We start from the raw sequence: 18,875 nt of genomic DNA, 5'->3' as shown, positions 1-18,875 counted from the left end.
TCGGGGGCTTCCAAGGTTGTGCAACAGGCAGTTGCAGGGTCAGTGGGGCAGGACCAGGGTTCAGCAGAACAGGCGGTCATGGGATTTGTGGAGCAAGGAGCACCAGGGGTAGTGGGGCAGGCTCAGGGAGCACTGGAGTGGGAGGGGCAGGAGTCAGGGAAATGGATGGTTGTCAATTTAAGTCAGGGGTTGCTGGGACACAGCATGCCAACGTTGGTAGGGACAGCAGATGCAGGACGGGCTCCAGGCAAGACAGAGCTGCTTGACCAAAGGAAGTTGGCAGTAGGGGTTGCTAGGAAGTGGGGTGACAGGCTTGGCAAGGCAGACTTGTGAGGTAATGGGGTTACCATTAGTGGGATATCAGATGATGGATTTGGCAGGTTTAATGATACAGAGACAGAATACCAGGCTTGGCTGGACAGGGTCAGAGGGCTGTGGGGTTTTGAGGTAGAAGGATGTGGCAGTGACAAGATGGGGTCAGCTGGTTGGTACACGGGTAACATTTTATTTGCATATTCATTATCTTCATAACGAATATGCAAATATGCAAAATGTTACCAGTCTGCCTAAAGTCTGTGAATGCATTTGCGAGTCTTTGGTATAAAAAAGGTTGGGAACCACTAATGCAATGGACATGAGCAACACATCTCAAAGAACACCTGTTATGGAAGAAGTAACTGTCTTTTTTTCTTCGAGTGATGCTCATGTTTGTGCAGCATTAGGTGATGCCAAGAATACTGACAGAAGCATCAAGGAGTTCATGGACATGTGAGGTGGCTGGGCAAGAGACTCATTAGTGACATGTGCCACATTTGCAAGTCTTTTAAGCCCCTGGCAAAAAAAAAAAAAAAAAACCATTCACCTCAAAACACTTCTAGTGGAGTTGGCACAGGTCACTAGTGGGCATAAGATACTTGCACAATTCACAAGAGTGAAAGCCTGGGGATTAGGGCGTGCCCCATCCCTTTACTGAATCCCATTCAGGACAACTACCAAACTAATAATTAATGTTAAATTAGGGAACTAAGAACTATAAACGATTTACACTGTAGAAAATAAATTTGCACAGAACAAGAGCTAAAGAACTGGCTAAAACTGCAGAAGTTCCATGCACTGTCACTGGTGGCAAGAAGGAACTGAGGATGGGGAGAGCTGGTGGAGACCCTTATACCAAGGCATGTGGGTGCCACTCCAGAGGGGGCCTGAGCAGGGATACTACTAAAAGAAAAATTTTCAGCACCAATACAGGTGGCGAGCACACACACCCCAAATATGGGATGGATGTGAGCATGCACTCAAAGAAGAACCAGGAGAGATGGGAAGGAAGTGTGACTGTTGGGGAAGAGATGGCGTGAGAGGAGTAGGCCACCTGAATGGTTAAAGTTCTTTGGGGCCTCACAAATGGAATCTGTGCTTAGCATTAGCATGAGTTTAGCACATGCAGTCACATATCCCTCCAGTGCTGGCCTCAGACAGGATAAAAGACTGGAACGTACAGCTAAGTGATTTAGGGCCAGATTTTCAAGTCCTTAGGCACTTAGAGACACAGATAGGTACCTAGAGGGGATTTGAAAAGTGTCTAAGCTGGGTAGTTACTGTAGGCCCATTGATTTCAATAGGAGTTACATAGTTAACCTGCTTAGATGCTTGTGGCAATCCTAGCAGGCACCTGTCTACATCTTTTGGTGGCTACTTACCACTGAAAATCTGGCCCTTAATCCTTTATTACATATGGCATGATCTTCTGGTTTGAGTGCTAAAAGTTCTAGGTTTGATACCTCAGTGTTTGTAGGATCTGCACTGTGCAGCCATCATTGGTTACAAAATGATAACCCAGACGGGTCGCAACCTAAGACACTGAGATAAACTTGTCTAAGGGGAGTGTGTACTGCATAGCATAAACATTGGCTTAGCCTATCGCAGAAAGTTGACCTAAGGTATTCTTCTCCAGTGACATTGCTGGAGTAAACAGCGGAGGTTGAGTTACCTACACAATGCAAGGTCAATGGGAGAAACTTTCCCATTGCTTCCTTTACTCTTCTCATCAGGGGTAGAGTACAGGAGTTGACTGCAGAGTGATCTGTGCTTGATTTGGCAGGTCTTCACTAGACCCACTAAATTGACCACCATTCGATCCATCTCAGAGCATCAACCCCCATTATAGTGCAGATGTAGCCTTAGTGTCTCCCTCAAGTGGCTGCCTGAGTATTTCTGTTTCCTATTTATAGCTAAAGGAGTTCTCCCTTAACTCAAGTAGCAGAAACTAGACTTTGGCACTAGTCCTAGTTCTCCATGGGTGTGTTGAGCAATTTATATATTAGCTGTGTCTGCTGTCTACAGTCATGGATTCATTTCACTGGCAGTTGAAGGAGATTAATATTGCTATTGCTTGGAATCACAAGAGGCAGTGAAATGCTCCTGGCAAGAAATAGAGCTTTACACAAGGAGAGGCACATTCTGCATTAGCCATAGTTCCCAAAAGGCTTTCAGACATAGTGGCCTGGAGATGACAAAGGCAGGGATTGCTGTGGTAAAGGGCATAACCAAAAGAAAAGAGCAACATTTCTAGCCAAGCTCAGATGAAAACACAAGTTCCTGTCTCTTGCTTCTTTGGTCAACCAGAGTAACTGAGGGTCCCACAAGATCCCTGGGTTGCTAACCTGAGAGAGTAAACTCCCTTAAATCCAGGGGCTTGATGTAATCTGTACTATTTCCCCTATTCATGCCTCACTCCAATCCACAAGTATCACTTCAATCTCACCAGGGTTAGGTCTCCAGCTCAGTCACAGACGCCATCCTGCCAATATGGGTGGGGGGGGGGAGGGCAAAGGGGAGGAAGGAGGCAAAGGGGGCAACTGCCCCAAGGCCTGGCGATTCAAAAGGGCTTGGGGCTTCTGGCTGCTGCTGTAGCTACTACAAGAATGATGGTAGCTGGAGCTCTGGGCCCGTTGCTCTAGAAAACATTTGTGCTAAGCCTAAGGAACAGGTAAAGAATCATCCAGTATTACTCTCTGGGAGCTCCCAGAAAGGAAAGAACTGAGTCATTCAGGAGCAGCTTAATCTAATCCTGGGCTGTACATGTATTGCTGATGCCTTGCAATTAATGGTAAGAAAGCAGTTGGTAGCTCCATGAAGGGATATAGTGGATTCCCCACCATGCTAAGCCTTTGAACCCAGATGAAATATCTTTGTAAAAATGTGTGCTTTTGCTCAGTCAGAGGCTATGGGCTTGATGCAGCAATTACTGGAAGAAATAAGACCAGTATTGTGCAAAAGATCAGACTAGATGATCAGCCTAGACCTTTCTGGCCTTAAAATCTTTAAGTTTAAACATTTTACCATGGGCTTCCCCCCCCCACTCTTAGGCGATCACTCACCACAACTTGCAACCATGAGCATTTGGAGAGTCCAAAGCTGTCTCCAGGAAAGGAAGACTGAAGATAGGGTGATAACTGGCACATCCATTACAAGAACTAGCTTATTGAGCAAAGGCCAAATACCCACTTATTTAAGAAATGCTCAGTCCTTACATTTCCATAGAAAGGCATTGACAGCCTCCTCTGATATCACACACAGTACCTCCTGGCAGAACTTCACCAGCTGAGAGGGGTGAGGGTCTGCCCAAAGTTCCCTCAGAACGTCCAGAAGCAAACTGAGCAGCTCTAGAAAGATGAAGTAAGGTTGATCTCCCTTGCATACAGGGCAGGAAAAGAGGTAATGGATTCAAACTACAGCATGACAGATTTATATTAAATCTCAGGAAAAACTTGCTAATGATAGAAACAGTAGGATACTGGAACAGGCTGTCTAGAGAGGTCATAGAAGCTCCTTTACTGGAGTTTTCAAAAGGAGTCTGGGAAGTCATTTTTCTTGGATGACTTAGACCCAACAAATCCTGTATCCTGGCTGAGAGTTATGCCAGATGACCCTTGCAGTGCCTTTCTTCCTTTGTGTTTCTATGATTCTAGCTAAAATTCCGGAGGTGGCTGTGCCAGAATGGGCAATTTCTGAATCAAATTGTGAAATCCATGGTAGCTCAGTTTTGAATTATGACCTCCTTTCTGACTCATGATCATTGTATGTTGTTGAAAGGACCCCTTGATTAAGCAAAGAGGTATGGGAATATAACAACTCCATGCTTTCCGAGAAAGGCTGTGACTATGGCCAGCATCTTGGAGAAGACACGTGGTGTTATCAATAGTCCAAAAGGGAGGACACAATATTGGTAATGTTCTTTGCCCACCACAAACCAGAGGAACCTCCTGTGGGCCAAATGTATTGTTATATGAAAGTATGCATCTTGAAGGCCCAGGGATCAGAACCAGTCCCCCTCATCCAGTGCTAGGATGGTGGTTCCCAATGTTATGAACAACAAATTCAGGATGGCATGAACTTGTTGAGCTACCCAAGATCTAAGATTGGCCTCCACCTCCCTGTCTTTTCGATGTGAAGAAATAGTTGGAATAGAACCCTCTTCCATGAAACTGGTGGAACTCGCTCTATGGCTCGTAAGAGGAGTAGTTTTTGAGCTTGTAGAAGGGGCTCATGAGAGGAGTCCCTGAAAAGGGACGGAGAAGGAGGGTAGGAAGGGAATGGTGTAGCTAGTTCTTATCTCGGGGACCCATCGGTTCGTAGTGATGAGAGCCCATTGGTGGTAAAAGGACCACAAACAATGATGGAACATGTGGATGATATGCCCTGGATGTAGGGGCTGGTTGCTCATGTCCTTGACCAAACCTTCAAAATTTGCTGTTTGGGAGCAGCAGATTGGGATGCTGACGCCTGACCGTGGTGCACCCTCCTATTCGGCTATTGCTTGGGCCTGTTGTCAAATGGCCTCTGATGCTGCCTTTGGTAGGAAGGGTCTCTTGTCCTCTGATATGGGGTGTATCTCCTCCTCTTATTGGGCGGCGTGTACATTCCGAGTGTCTGGAGAGTTGTGTGTGAATATTTCATTGAGTGGAGCACCTCATTTGTTTTGGCTGCGAAAAGTTGGGCCCTATCAAAGGGCAGATCATCCACCTTGGTTTGTAATTCCCTGGGAACACAAGATGACTCCAACCAAGAAGCTCAGCGCATAATCACCAGGACTCAACAAATCAGTGTATCTACTCGCCCATGGCGAGTAGATTTCAGCCAGTTGCCCTGTTCACCAGCAGCGCGCGCGTGCACAGTGCGGGTCTGGCACATGCGAAGTGTGGAGCTGGTGAGTGTATTTCGCCATGGTTTGTCATCCTCTGACAATTGCCATTACAACAGTTTATCGGGCCGCCATATCTGCTACATCGATCAATGCTTGGAGTGCCATACGGGCAATAGACTGACCCTATTTTATGATGGACCTCAGTTGTGGCCTTTTTTTGGTTATGGGAGGTCACTGAGCAGCTCCTGAAGCCTAGTGTACTTAGCCAGGAGGGCTGTCTAGTTAGAGACTGGAGCATAACTGATTAATAGACTTTCCTCCCAAAAATATCAAGTCCTTCGTGCTCCTTGTCCTGGGATGTTGAGTTGTACTGTGGTTGTCTAGATCAGTGATGGACAGAATCAACAACCAAAGAGTTTGGCTGGGGATGAGAGAAGAGAAAATCCACGTTCTTCACTGGGACAAAGTATTTTCTATCTGCCCTGCAGATGGTGGAATAGAGGCCAACCTTTGCCATATGGCTTCTGATGGCTCCATAATGGCCTCATTTATAGGTAGTGCGATCTTAGATGATGTGGAAGGTTGTAAAATTCTTAACAGCTTGTGCTGGTTTTCTTGCACCTCTTGTAAGGCTATGTCTTGCAACTGCGCTACCTTTTTGAATAATTCCTGACATTTTTTCAGGTCATCTGCTGGAGGAGAAGAGGATGGAAAACTACTTCGTTGCGGGAGGACGAGGATTGCTGAAGTGGAGACTGGCTGTCTGTATTTGATTTCGGTAAGTCATTGTCATCCTCTACTGGACCCGTTTTAGTCATAACTGACAGTGAAGGTGGACGATGGGATGGAGAGGATTGAGCAGTCTGTGGGGGAGACTTTGCTGGGGTGCACGTCGGGGTAGCCACGGTTAAGTGACGAGTTCAGTGCCAATGAGATGGTCAAGGATGGTATTAAGCCCACAGTTCCCAGGGTGGCCTCTGAGGTTGATATTGTTGAGGTGGGTACGGCCATGGCCCAAGGGTATGAAGGTCTGTGCCTGCTTGAGCACCAAGAGCTCACAGAAGCCATTGGTGATGAATGCTGGGAGGAAAAACAGCTGCCTTGTCCAGTGCCAGGTCCAGCACCTGGTGATGACAGCATAGGGGAGAATGAAATATTCTCAAAAGAGTGCGGACTAGGTTTGTCAATCCTAGGAGAATGCGGAGGCATCTTATCCATGAGCACTAGTGAGAAGGGCAATGGCGATGCTTAGTGCCGGGGCTCTGGTTCACTTGATTTAGGCTTCGGCACCTGTGGTACTGGGTGCTGCTGGGCGCTGAGACACCAGTGGTTGCAGTGCTGTGATGTCCTTTGGAACCAGAAGAGGCAGCATCTGTGTGTGCGCTGGCGTTGTCGGTGCCAGAGTGGTGCCCTTTCTTTTTGATTCTGGCTCAGCCTGTCATTGGTACTGTCTTTTGTTTATGAGTCATGCTGGATGGTGACAGCATGGGAGAGCACGTGGCATGCAAAGTGGATGGCACAGCTGGCAAGGAGTATGCTGGAGAGGCCCAGGACTTACAGGAATCCCTCACAGGCGATGAATTAAGCCCTTCTTCTTGGTGTTATGAGTTCCAAGAGGGCTGTATTGCATTCTGGCGGCTGAAGAGATTTCTGCCATAGCAAATTTTTAAGCCTCATCTCCCAGTCCTTCCTGGCCCTGGCAGTCATACTTTAATAATGTGAGCACTTCTGTGCCACATCGCCTTCACCTAAGCACTTGAAACATGAGGCGTGCTCATCTGAGGTGGGCATCAAGGATCTGCAGGAGATGCATTTTTTAAAACCAGGAGAACCTGGCATAATGCTGAACCAGAGTGAAGAACTTAGAGTGGGAAACCGAGTAAAACTATGAACTAACCCTACATTTTCCTATAGTTTCTCAGCTGGGGAGAGCACTGCTGGAAAATCCATCTTCTGCTGAGGACAATAGAAAAGGAATTGAGGCACATTTGGTGCCATGTGTGAGGCTAATGGATGAAAACAGTGTGAGATTGCTGCTGCGCATGCACAGCACAGGAAGGCATTGGCAGGCTACAAATCTCCACTCACTGGCGCGAGAACGCAGGGACACCACTCGAAGGAGAAGCTAGCAAATTTCAAGTGGAAATAAGGTAAACATTTTAAACAGGGAGAGCAATTAATCACTGGAACAATTTACCAGTGGATTCTACATCACTGACAATTGTTAAATCGAGATTGGATTAAACAAAAGATTTGCTCTAAGAAATATTTTGGGAAGTTCTTTGGCTTGTAAACATTGATGAGCAACAGTTCTATTTTGGCACTGGACTCTATTAATCTTGGCCCAAACCCTGCTGGCTTTTAAGCAAGTGGGTCCCAGTGGTTGGGTTCACTTGCAACAGATCCTCTCCAATGCTATAGTGGGCCAGGCTGAGATAGAGAGAATGAACATTAGTGATTAAATTTCAAAAACTATTCTAGGATAGAGTTCTAGAATGCTATATTTTATTTATTACCACATAATGCCTAGGAACCCTAGTCCTAAGGTTCTAGAATCTTAATAGCAAGGAAAACAAGCACCTGGGTTTGAATGCAAAGATCAGCTTTGCAGAGTGGTTTATTTGGTTTGAATCTATATTTGAGTCTATTTTAATGAGCGGTTAATTCTTGGGAGTATCGTGATTGTTTTATAGATCTTTTATAGGCAGAATTATAGTTTTGAAAATAATTGGTGTGGGCTTCTCATTATTATTTTTTGAATGCCTGCAGCACTCTTGGCATACTTGAGCTAGATCATGTGCATAGTTTAAGTATATGAACATTGCATGATTCTTGTTCACATAGCTATTAATTAGTTATGCTTCTCCTCAGAGCATCATCTGGCATATACAGGCAACTGTCATTCCCTTTCTCACTTCAGCACTCCTTGCAGTTCCAGTTTTGGTACCGAATGCAGCTCCTGCCAATATACCTTGTCTGAAACATGCAACACCCCCTTATATTCAAGCCTTGTCCCCTTACACAGCTCTGCTAGTGCAGAGTCATGATCTGAAGTCCAATTACACTTCCAGTTTGGGAGTTCAGATAAGCTCTAACTTCAGTGTCAATTTGCGGCCCCTACTCCTGTGCAAGTCCAGGGTACACACCGTAGGCACCAACTCCATTTTGATCTGGGAATGGAGCATCTATAGGGAAAAATTAACAGGTGCCTAGCACCCACTGGATGCCAAACTCTCCCACTGCCTCCCCCATGCATTTTGCTTACCTGTTGCCCCACTAACCAGCTCCTCCTCCTCTATCCCAGTGCCTCCTGCCTGCTACAGAACAGCTGTTTCCTGGTGTTCAGAATGCTATGGGAGGAGTGGGGATGTGGCATGCTTAGGGGGAAAGCAGGGAAGAGGCAAGGCAGGGATGGAGGCTTGGGGAAAGGGGTGGGATGGGGTGGGGTGGAGGCCAAGCAGAGCCAGGGATTTTGGACAAGGGGCAGATTGTGGGGTAGGGGGCTGGAAGGGCACAAAGCAGGGCTGAAGATGCACTTCAGTCCTAACCTACCACACTCCCAGCTATTTCAATTCCACCCCTCAGTTGTGCTACAAGAAAAGAAAAAAGGGTATGTCTACACTGCCACCCTCGTTCGAACTAAGGTGGTTAATGTAGGCAACCGAAGTTGCAAATGAAGCCCGGGATATTTAAATCCCGGGCGTCATTTGCATCTTGCCGGGCGCCGCCATTTTTAAAGCCCCGGTAGTTTGGACTCCGTGCCCGCAGCTACATGCAGCACGGAGTAGGTAGTTTGGATTAGGCTCTCTAATCCGAACTACTGGTACACCTCGTTCCATGAGGAGTACCGGTAGTTCGGATTAGAGAGCCTAATCCGAACTACATACTCCGTGCCGCGTGTAGCCGCGGGCACGGATTCCAAACTACCGGGGCTTTAAAAATGGCGGCGCCCGGCAAGATGCAAATGAAGCCCGGGATATTTAAATCCCGGGCTTCATTTGCAACTTCAGTTGCCTACATTAACCACCCTAGTTCAAACTAGGGTGGTAGTGTAGACATACCCATAGTGTGTTAGTAAATTTGTCTACTGCTATGCCATTGCTACTCAATTCTACAATACCTGCTACAACCACTCAGCTCCTCCAGTGCAGTAAGAGGACTGGAAGAAATCTACTGTTGTGCCTATATATAAAACAAGACTATAATTACTCTGGCCAGCCTATTTACATCTCAGCCTGGTATTGATCCCAGGCAAAACAACTGAATGGCTAATATGGGACTGGATTAGTGAAGAATTAAAGGAGGATAATATAATTAAAATCAGTCAATGTGGATTTATGGAAAATAGACCCTGACTAATTTTATGTTTTTGATATTACAAGTTTGGTTGATGAAGGCAACAGTGTTGATGAAATATACTTAAAGTTCTGTAAGGTATTTGACTCAGTACTACCTTGGATTATCATTTAAAAACTAGACTGGTATAAAATATGATACATATTAAATAGATTAAAAATTATCTGATAGGTCTCAAAATGTAATAGTAAATGGAGAATCATCATCCAGCTGTACATCATATGTACATTTTTAACAGCAAATTAACCAACCATTGAAACAGCATAAGAAGGGCTTCAGGGGTGACATTTGGGGGGCACGAAGGGTCACACGTCCCTCCAAAGATCATGGTCAGGAGGGGCCAGCCAGCAGGGGAATAGCAGAGGGTGGGGCCTGGTACACATTGCAGGGGTCCAAGCTCCTTCCCCCCCACTCACTGGCAAGGCGGCCGCAGTTCACTCTGCTCTCTTGGTGCACACTCCCTGGCGGGAAATACAGCGATGTGGTAGAGGGAGCAAAATGAGCTGGGGCCGCCTTTCTCTGCTTCCCCCACAGCTGCTGGTATGGGGGGAAGGAGGGACAGACCCCTGCCGCTAGTGCAATATCACCAGACTGCTAGTCCCCCAGGCTGCCTTGGTTGGGGGTAGAAGCAGGGTAGGGGCAGAGCATGGGTAGGGAGAGGCAAGTTGTCCAGGTCCTTCCCCAAGTTGGGGAAGGTCAGGTGATTGGTAGCCAGCGGTCCCCTGGGTTCCCTTTCACAAATTGCCACTAAAGCAGGGGTGGGCAATAATTTTTGATCAAGGGCCACTCCAAGAATTTGGAAAGTGGTTGAAGGCTGCACTCTTCCATGATATTAATGTATGATATTAATTCCCAAGGGCAAGGAATTGGGATACAGGAGAGGGTGCAGGGATTTGGGTTGTGATCTAGGGCAGGAGGGGGCTTTGATCTGGGGCAGGGGATTGTGGTGTCAGACCTGGGAGTGGATATGGGTGCAGGGAAGGGGGGGCAGAGGATTTGAGTATGTGGAGTGGAGGGCAGAGGGTTGGGAAAGGGAGGGGCTGGGATGCCAGAGGCAAGTCTAGCCAGGAGACTTACCAGTCAGCAGCTGTTCTTGAATTAGCCTCCCTGCCTGCCAGTGTTCCCTCTAAGCTGCAGGGGCAGCACAGCTTCACAGGTGATTAATCAGCCCCATCCAGTGAGCCCAGAGCTCCGTGCCACACAGTTCAGAGAGATCACTGCATGCTGCCCCGCCCCCCATAAGGCTGCAGCCATGTGCTCTGGAGTCCCTTGTGCTTTGTGGCTGCCTGTTATTGAAACAGGCAGCTCCCATTGCCTATTTCTGGCCAGAAACCAGCCAATGGGATTGTGCTGGGGCTGGGAGCAGCTCCTAAAGCTTTCCCTCCTCCCCTCCAGATTCACAGTTTTTAAAGAAAAATTGCCCTGCCACGTTTCTGAGCAGTGTGCAGGTGGGACAAGGCAAGCGGAGAACCTGCCTGTGGTTCCTTGCAATGTCCCTGGGCTGCATCCGGTGGCTCGGCAGGCTGGATCTGGCCCATGGGCCATATTTTGCCCAGGCCTCATCTAAAGTATAGCCTATCATTCAAATAGCAATTAATTCAGTCCTGTGGTATACTGGAAGTCTGACTAGATGATCTCTATAGTCCACTCTGATTTTATAATCTACAAATTATTAATCTGAATGGCAGTTCTCTGAGATTTTCATCACCAGAACTTGATGCTAGTGCTCTGCACCCCCTGCTATTCCAATCCTGCACTTTACTAAGAAACCCTGAATCTGACCAGCTATTTTACTTGTACATTCTTCTGACTTGGTCCTTCTGGTCCATCCAGTATCTCTTGTTCTTCTAGCTTCACTCCCAGGAAGCTTGCCCAGTGCACCAGGTGAGTCGACAGACTTGTTGGGACCCTGCGCAAGGTGGAGAGGGGGGACTGGCACTGTGCTCTCAGAAGACGGCCTCAGAAGGAAGGGGCAAAGCTTGGGGCAGCCAGCCTTCAGCATGCTGCACTCCCTCCTCTGCCAGGCAGCCCTCAGAGCTGCCGGGAGCGCTCCACCTGGAGCTCCAGCAGTGATTTGAAGCTCTTGGGGCTCTGGCTGCCACTGCTCCTTGAATTGCCAGGCCCCAGGTCGACTACTCTCTTTGCCACCCCTGCAGCATCCATAACACCAGGCAATGCAGGTTACTGGCCTCTCAAGCCATAACCCAAGCAGTTCACATCACTGACCTAGGGTACCTGTAGCACAGAGCAGCACCCTCTAAAGTGCCCACAACAAAGGACTATGCAAGGCAGTTGCCCCCCAGGAGACCCAGTATGCAGGACATGGAAGGGCAGTAACTCCTTAGGGGGAGTAACATGGCAGGGCAGGATGTTGATCTCTATGGCAACCTGTAGCTCTGATGGGAGAGCACAACCTGTTTGGGAGATGGCAGCAGTGCAGAGGACCCTTAAAGGCACTTGTCCAACCTCCGAAGCATTCCCTTCCTGTCCTTCTCCAAGTTCAGCAGTGCCAGTTCACAGCACCTTGGAAAGTACCATTTTCCTCTCCTTCACTGAGAATTTGGCCTCATCCTGGGGCTGTGCTTCTGGGGTCACTGGCCCAGGCACACCCACCACAAGCTCTTCCCTGGAGTAAAAAGGAAAGGGGTGGAGGGAAAGGGGCTGTTCACCCATCATATGCCTTAGGGAGCAAGTGTCCTGAGAACCACAAACCTCTCCCCTGTACAAAAGAGTTAGGGTAGTCCTGTACTTCAGGGCAATTTGGGGAAGGGAAGGAGAGCTGGAAGGAGAGCTGGTGTTTGGAGACAGCAAACTTGAAGATTCCCTCTGGCTCCCATGCATGTGAAATGTTATCCAGCTACCCAGGAGAGCAGGGAACTAGAGACAGCTTCCTGTAGGGCTGTTCTGCTGGATATCTGGGGGCCCGCGTAGGTGGCAGCAGAGAAATGGAGGGAGACAAAAGGACTCGTGCAGGTGTCATACTCACCAAAGTCTGCTGGTACTGAAACGCCTTTTTTGGAGGAGTGTCCCCAGTCATATCCAGAAAGAAAAGAATATTAGGGAGGGTGTGCGGGGAGGCGTCTTCCCTTCTGCCTCCCCGCTGCAGGATTACAGAATGGGACAGATCAGAGGAGGAAGTCAGAGTGCTCCAGCTAGGAGTCCAGAGAACCTGAGAGCGAAGGTTATGGGGAGAGGGGGGAGAAAAGAGAGAGAGTGTAACCAGAGACCCCCCACTCTGTTCATACTCTGACACAGCAGCCGCTTCTCTGCTCCAATATCTGTCTTTGCTGCACTGGCACTGGGACAGCTCAGTAAATTAAAAGGTGATAAGATTTCTGTCTCCCTGCTCAGGCAGCATTGCTTCTCCATCAAATGCAGGGGATTGGGAGGGGTGAAGGGCAGGTTCTTAGGGCAGAATGGTGCTTGATTACACTTAGAGGCTAGGAGAGAGGAAGATTGAAATTGGAAGGGATAAAAGTTAATAATCACCTCTATTAAATATAGGAAAATTCTCGTGTCATCTAAGCTAAGATACTTGAAGGTATTTAGGCTCCTAATTTCCAATGATATACCTGGAAGTTAGGCACCTACATACCTTTGAGGCTCTGGGCCCTCATTTATTGGGGCCCATGCAGAATTGGTCCTTACAACACATTTCCTAGTACAATGTTATGCATTTTAAATGCCCCAGATGACAAAACTCCTACAGCAACCCTTGGAAAACTATTCCATATTTAAATCTCACTGTTCACATAGATGCCCACACATACAGTATGGGTTTTTTTTAAGTTGTCCTTGTACCCCTGCTCCTATCCCTTAGCCCCCTCACCTCCCAAGCATTTGCTCTTCCTCGAAGTCTACACTCACGTCTACATCCATAATTTAGTCAACGTAGGTTATTACAGCTTTTATTTCTCATTTCCTCCTTTTTTCTGAAAACCAATTCTTTCATCATGTCCACAAGAAGAATATTGTATAACTCATTGTAGTTTCATTAAATTAGTTTATCCAGAAATGTAAATGCCTTACGAAGCAACCTTGTCACACACCTGCCTTCCCCTCTGCCATGTGTCTGTTGGAGGCCAGTGCTTATTTTATGTCAAATTTAGATGACAGGATCTTCTGAGACTCTTGTTTTGAGGTGACATCACCCACAATTTGGTGCACAGAAATAATAATGAATAATCATGTCCTCAAGTTCTCCGATCACTTTGGTAGTGCTGAAAACTCTGCACTTTGGTAAACAGATGTCCAAAATGGAACGCATTTTCCAGCTCTGATCTCCCCACTGCTATCTTTTAACAAACTCGAACTTTTGTGATTTCATAGCTCTTGTACTACCCCAAACCACAGTAGCCTTTTTGTCTTACCATATCCCATTTTGAAGAGGTCTAATCAAGTTGCTGTTCTCTATCATCTCAAATGTTCCACAAGCCCTGCAGTTCCCAGATTTCTCCCTACTATTAAATAACTGTATTACATTATTTTTGCCTGGACTGTTTTTTCAAGTTAAATAATTTTTATCCTTTTCTAATCGCTATAGGTTGCTTTAATTATTTCCATGCCCTCTGTGCTGATTGCAACTCCTTACATTTTAGCCTCCTCTGTGAACATTAACATACTGCTGATCTTCTCTTCCAGAATATTACCAAAGATCATAAATAAGAGCAGATCCAACCCTAGACACTTCCCCAGGGCAACATGTCCTTTGTCCTTCTGCCATATTTCAACCCTTGCAAATATTGCTATACAAGGTGAATTTAATTCGTTTACTAAATTAAGATAAGAGCTTCTGGGAGAAAATGGTAAATATTTTCCTGAACAGTAGCCCCCATTATTCCATTCACTACCTGATGCACTGCAGCAGGGAAGAAGCATACTTTGACCCCTGGGGACATGGTAATGAACGGTGTACATTGCAGTGTCTCCCTAAAGCCCTGTGCATCCAGGCACCAGTTGTTTGAAAAAAAAGGTCAGCTCTAGGTTGCTTTCAAGCTGGGCTACTCAACTTTGGAAGCCCTGGGGGGCCACAGCTTAAGTGAGGTTGCATATACATGCAAATACCTTCTTTTACATGGTGGGCATGAATACAAAGATTAAGCCTTAAACTGTGGCGCTGGACCCAAACGTGGCCAGTGTGAGGCAGTCAGCACCTCTCAGGCTCTGCCCACAAGACTAAGCAGCGCTTCCCACAATACCCCGGTGCTCCTAGAATTGCTGACATCCTGTACCTGTTTGTTCCAGCCAGCCTATCCGCTTGCGTCTTTTCAATGCTCACCCCACCTGGGAGGTGCCTCGCCATTGTAGAGTGTGTTCACAGTGGAGGCCATTTCAAAGGATCCCACCCATGGGCCGCATATTGAGCCCCACGTAAACTCAAACCACACCGTGAGCCACAAACAAATAGGCCATTTGTTGAGTAAGAGTAACCCTGCTTTGAAAGGCAGACAGCAGCAGATGGATAATGGAGTATTGTACAGACGGATAGAAGCCACTCAGGAACATGAAGACACTGACCATGCATAAAAGAGGAGACAGTAGCAGCTCACAAGGTGATACAGTGAAATTGCAGAGGTAACCAACAATGAACCCTATTGCTTGTGCCTGATGAAATCCAGCAGCCTGGCACTATGGCAGCAGCAGCAAAGTATACTGGGAGTTCTGCTCCCACTTTTTTTGCCTTTATTTGAAGAATTTTGTTCTATGGGGATGAGCTCAAACTACGCTACCATGGTACAGTGGCTGACCACACTCCTGCTCAATTCTCTTTTGATGTTTTCTTCTGACTCCCTGCTGACCTAGGGTATTGCTAATGAGGTGGCTAAAGATCCTCATCAAGTCTTGCAGAAAAGTGTCACAGTTATACCAACAAGTTGCTGCCTGGATGATTTTTTTTTAAAATAAGTGGTTTGGAAAGCTCATGAACTAATTCCTTGTACACTCCATAAAACACAGTCCATCATTAGTATTTAGCACATGCTCAGTGTTTCTATGAATCCCACTTTTTTCCTTGAGCTATCAGAAATTTTTTTTACAAAAGCTTCCTTACTTCCCAATTACCTGAAACTCTATTAATTTTTATAGAGATGGAAAAAGTTCAGGATCTTCAAATTATCATAGCTTCATTAATTTTCACTTCACAATTCTTTTCACCTGACATTTGAAAAAGGCTTATTTACAGGAACACTTTCAGCTAGAATTAACTTACTCCCGTGTGTCTTCTTTTCCCCGAAAGCCATAACTGATCCAAAATCTTAACTGGAGTTGTAACTACTGTATCTTCCACAATTCTCCAGTTAACTTCTACAGTGCTGGATTTTAATTATTTTTCTATTCCATTTCACTCACAGGTTTCTTTGCAAAGAAACCTGAAAAACTAGGTAGGGACACATATTTGAGGAAGATGGAGGGAATGGCTCATCTATAGTTTGTAAACTACTCTCTACACAAGACTGGATTATTTTTCACTGGGACCCTTCAGACCTCTATGCCTGCCTCTCTGCAGCCATCATGCGGCTTCCCATTGGTACTACAGTTTTGCTCCATACATGGCTTGCAGTAATACTAAAGGCATTGGACATGGCCATGACATTTATGGTAACCTTTATGATGCCCATTTCTGTGACACTGGGTGGACACCAGGAAGAGAGATTTGTAAAATAATTTCTGCCTACATTCTTTCTTTAGTGTGGCTAATTCTTATAAACAGACTCAGTGCTCTCATGGCTGGTGCTCTGAACAAGAGATACTAACCTCAACCTTGTGAGAGATTTTCCATATCCTGATTCCATTCACACTGTACCAGGCACACCCACACTCAGACTGATCACTGTTGTAAGGAAGTCTGCATCACACCACAGTACCACTGTTCCTCTGTTGGGGGCACACCCTACACTGTGCGCCTGGAGTGTAGCACAAGAACACTCCCCACCCAAACTGAGTCCCTGGGCCCGGCCACACCAAAGCTCATTCATAATTCTCTTCATATACAAGTTCCATTATGAGGGTCAAAAACAGAAGGTGCAGTGTGTTCCAGTCAAGAAACAAGGCACAGAGATAACCAAACAAGATCTCTGTATTTGGCATCCAGAGGCAGTACATACATGCATACAAAAAGTATATATGAAAGTGGCAGTGACACTGAGACCTGGTGCAGCTCTACTGGAGTTCTCTTCACCAACTGAGGAGATGCTGCATTGACACTCATATATTGTACAACACTGCATTATTTCTGAGGAGGGAGCATTCAGAGGAAAACTTTTCATCCAGAGAGAAATTACCCCAAATTGCTGTCTTGAGCTCCAGGATAAGGAGCCAAATGACAGATATCATCACTGGTATTCTGCCCCTCGGCTGCATGAAGCACATCTCTTACTGAAAGAATATGGCCTTCATATCTGCTGGGCAGAGGAGGACGACAGACAACTAGCCTTCTGGCCTCCCTCCAGATCCTTCAACGTCTTTGTTTTCTCAATTTAAAAAAAAAAAAATATAAAAAAATTCAAGTTTTTTTTTTTTTTTAAATAAAGGAGACCCAGATAGGAATCCAGTTTAGAGGCTGCTAACATGCTGCAAGAGTAGAGAAAATGTAGGCTCAGGAATTCAGACCCTAATTCAGTACTTCTGGGCTCCAGCTACCATGAAACACGACAGGACAACAAAGTAAGGGTGCAGGATGGCCCCTGTATCTCCCTGCTCACAAGCCAGGGCAGGTCCTGGAGTGGGAAATAATTGCGGTACTGGAAATGAGACTGCATAGATTCCAATATATGGAGTGTCATACTCCATCTCTTTCTGACTGGCCTTGTGCAGTAGCACTGAACAGTGGACAATCAAAGATCTCTAGCTGAACATAGCTGGGGAGCAAAAGTTCTGGGCAAAGGAAGTGAAGCTGAATTCTGCAACCTTTACTTTTTAAGAAACTTTAAAAGGAAAGAAAGTCACTGTGCTGAAGAACCAAGGTTACAAGCTTCTTGCAAGGAACAAGATTTATACATTTCTTAAACAAAACACTAGGAAGCCACTAGGATGGAACAATTTATACTCCTCAGAAGCCTGCTGGAGTATTCAAATTGTTAGAAAACAATATAGCAATGAGATGTGGATGTGACACAGAGGGGTTATTAAAATTGTACACTAACTCACATTTGAAACTCATGAAGGAAATAAGCCTGGACTTCCCAGACTCAAAATATTTCCAAGACAAGAGTTAGACTTAGAAACATGCCTTTGCTTTCAGAACCAAATCAAAGCAATGACTTCTCCAGATAATCTGATATTATCCTATGGCTGCAGAAAACACATGAAACATGCAAAAATATCAGGACTTAAAAAAAAGGGGGGGGGTAGATGAGTGTTAAACTTAGGTGCATATAGGAAACAAAGAAAGAACCTTCACCATAGACTCTCACTGGTGACAGATTGTTTTACTGGGAGGAAGGCATCCCTTCCTGTATTTCATAGTGGCAGATCTGGAAACCAGGCAGAAAAACAGTGTTCTTGTTCTTTTTTAAAAAAGTAAAAAAGTTAAGCGGTATAAAAAATTAAGTAGCAATTTATAAAAACTATGTTGAACTTATTTTCTTAAGAAACAGACCCAAGGTTTCCAAGATTTTTTTTCCTTAAGAAAGAAAAGGCTAACTCCGATTTCACTTTCTTGGACACCAAACACGCCCACAGGTCCTTTCATTCAGAAAGTGCTGCCACCACTGCCCCTACTCCTTTGTTGAATCTCCTGGGCCCAGCAGTTTAAAGTGAGACAAGCCAGTGGAACATTAAGATTTTAAACCTTGAACTGAGTTGGAGGTCACCAACAGTTGCCATATTCTCCCAGACAGAAGAATTAGTGAGATTCACACAAGCAGGGCGAATGTCCAGTCTTGAAGGGACATTGCCTGTTGTGGCCTGCGCTGCCAAATGCCCAGACTGACAACAAAAATGTGGCCATCCACATGGAAGCTTAGACAGTACATCCATCAGAGCAGAACAGCAGGGTTAGTCTCTAGGAATATAGCCAGGGAAAAGGTAAAGATCTCGACAGAGTGTGCTACAGTACTCTGACATCTCCTTACATCGGTGGAACTCTGTGCCAGGGGCATAGCCTTCTCGCTGCTTGATCAGTCTATTCACCTGAAAAAAAAGGGGGGGTGAGTGAAATTTGAGAAACAAAGCTAAGGAAAACTGGTGCTAGTGATACGAATCCCAACACACAATTCTAGGTAGCTGTCTCAGTTCCTTCTAGAAAGGAGGCTCTATAGATTGTGGTGGGAAACCTGCGGCCCCTGGCTTGCCTCAATCTAGCCCCTAAGGACCCCCCTCCCTCAGCACTGGGGAGCCTGCGCTGGCACTCCACATCTCCCTCCCCCTCACTATCCTA

General features: G+C 46.1%; 2 protein-coding genes across 4 annotated transcripts in view; both read right to left on the bottom strand.

The window, feature by feature from the left end:
• CLCN1 (chloride voltage-gated channel 1) overlaps positions 1–16,422 on the bottom strand; it is a 113,982-nt gene extending 97,560 nt beyond the window's left edge. Inside the window, exon 1 of the mRNA XM_075903385.1 lies at positions 12,486–16,422. Within this exon, the coding sequence (XP_075759500.1) occupies positions 12,486–12,536 (51 nt within the window). The 5' untranslated portion in view covers positions 12,537–16,422. The remainder of the gene's footprint in view (positions 1–12,485) is intronic.
• Positions 16,423–17,909: 1,487 nt separating this feature from the next.
• The window catches only part of CASP2 (caspase 2), a 29,761-nt gene continuing 28,795 nt past the window's right edge, over positions 17,910–18,875 (bottom strand). For all 3 annotated transcript variants that reach the window (XM_006127355.4, XM_025186806.2, XM_006127356.3), the window contains exon 11: positions 17,910–18,628. In XM_006127355.4, the coding sequence (XP_006127417.1) occupies positions 18,494–18,628 (135 nt within the window). In that variant the 3' untranslated portion in view covers positions 17,910–18,493. The remainder of the gene's footprint in view (positions 18,629–18,875) is intronic.

This window comes from Pelodiscus sinensis, chromosome 1 (genome assembly GCF_049634645.1).
Source record: "Pelodiscus sinensis isolate JC-2024 chromosome 1, ASM4963464v1, whole genome shotgun sequence".
In the NCBI taxonomy this organism is placed as follows: domain Eukaryota; kingdom Metazoa; phylum Chordata; order Testudines; family Trionychidae; genus Pelodiscus; species Pelodiscus sinensis.
Note: the sequence above shows the minus strand (reverse complement) of the source record. Positions and strands in the feature narration are given on the sequence as shown.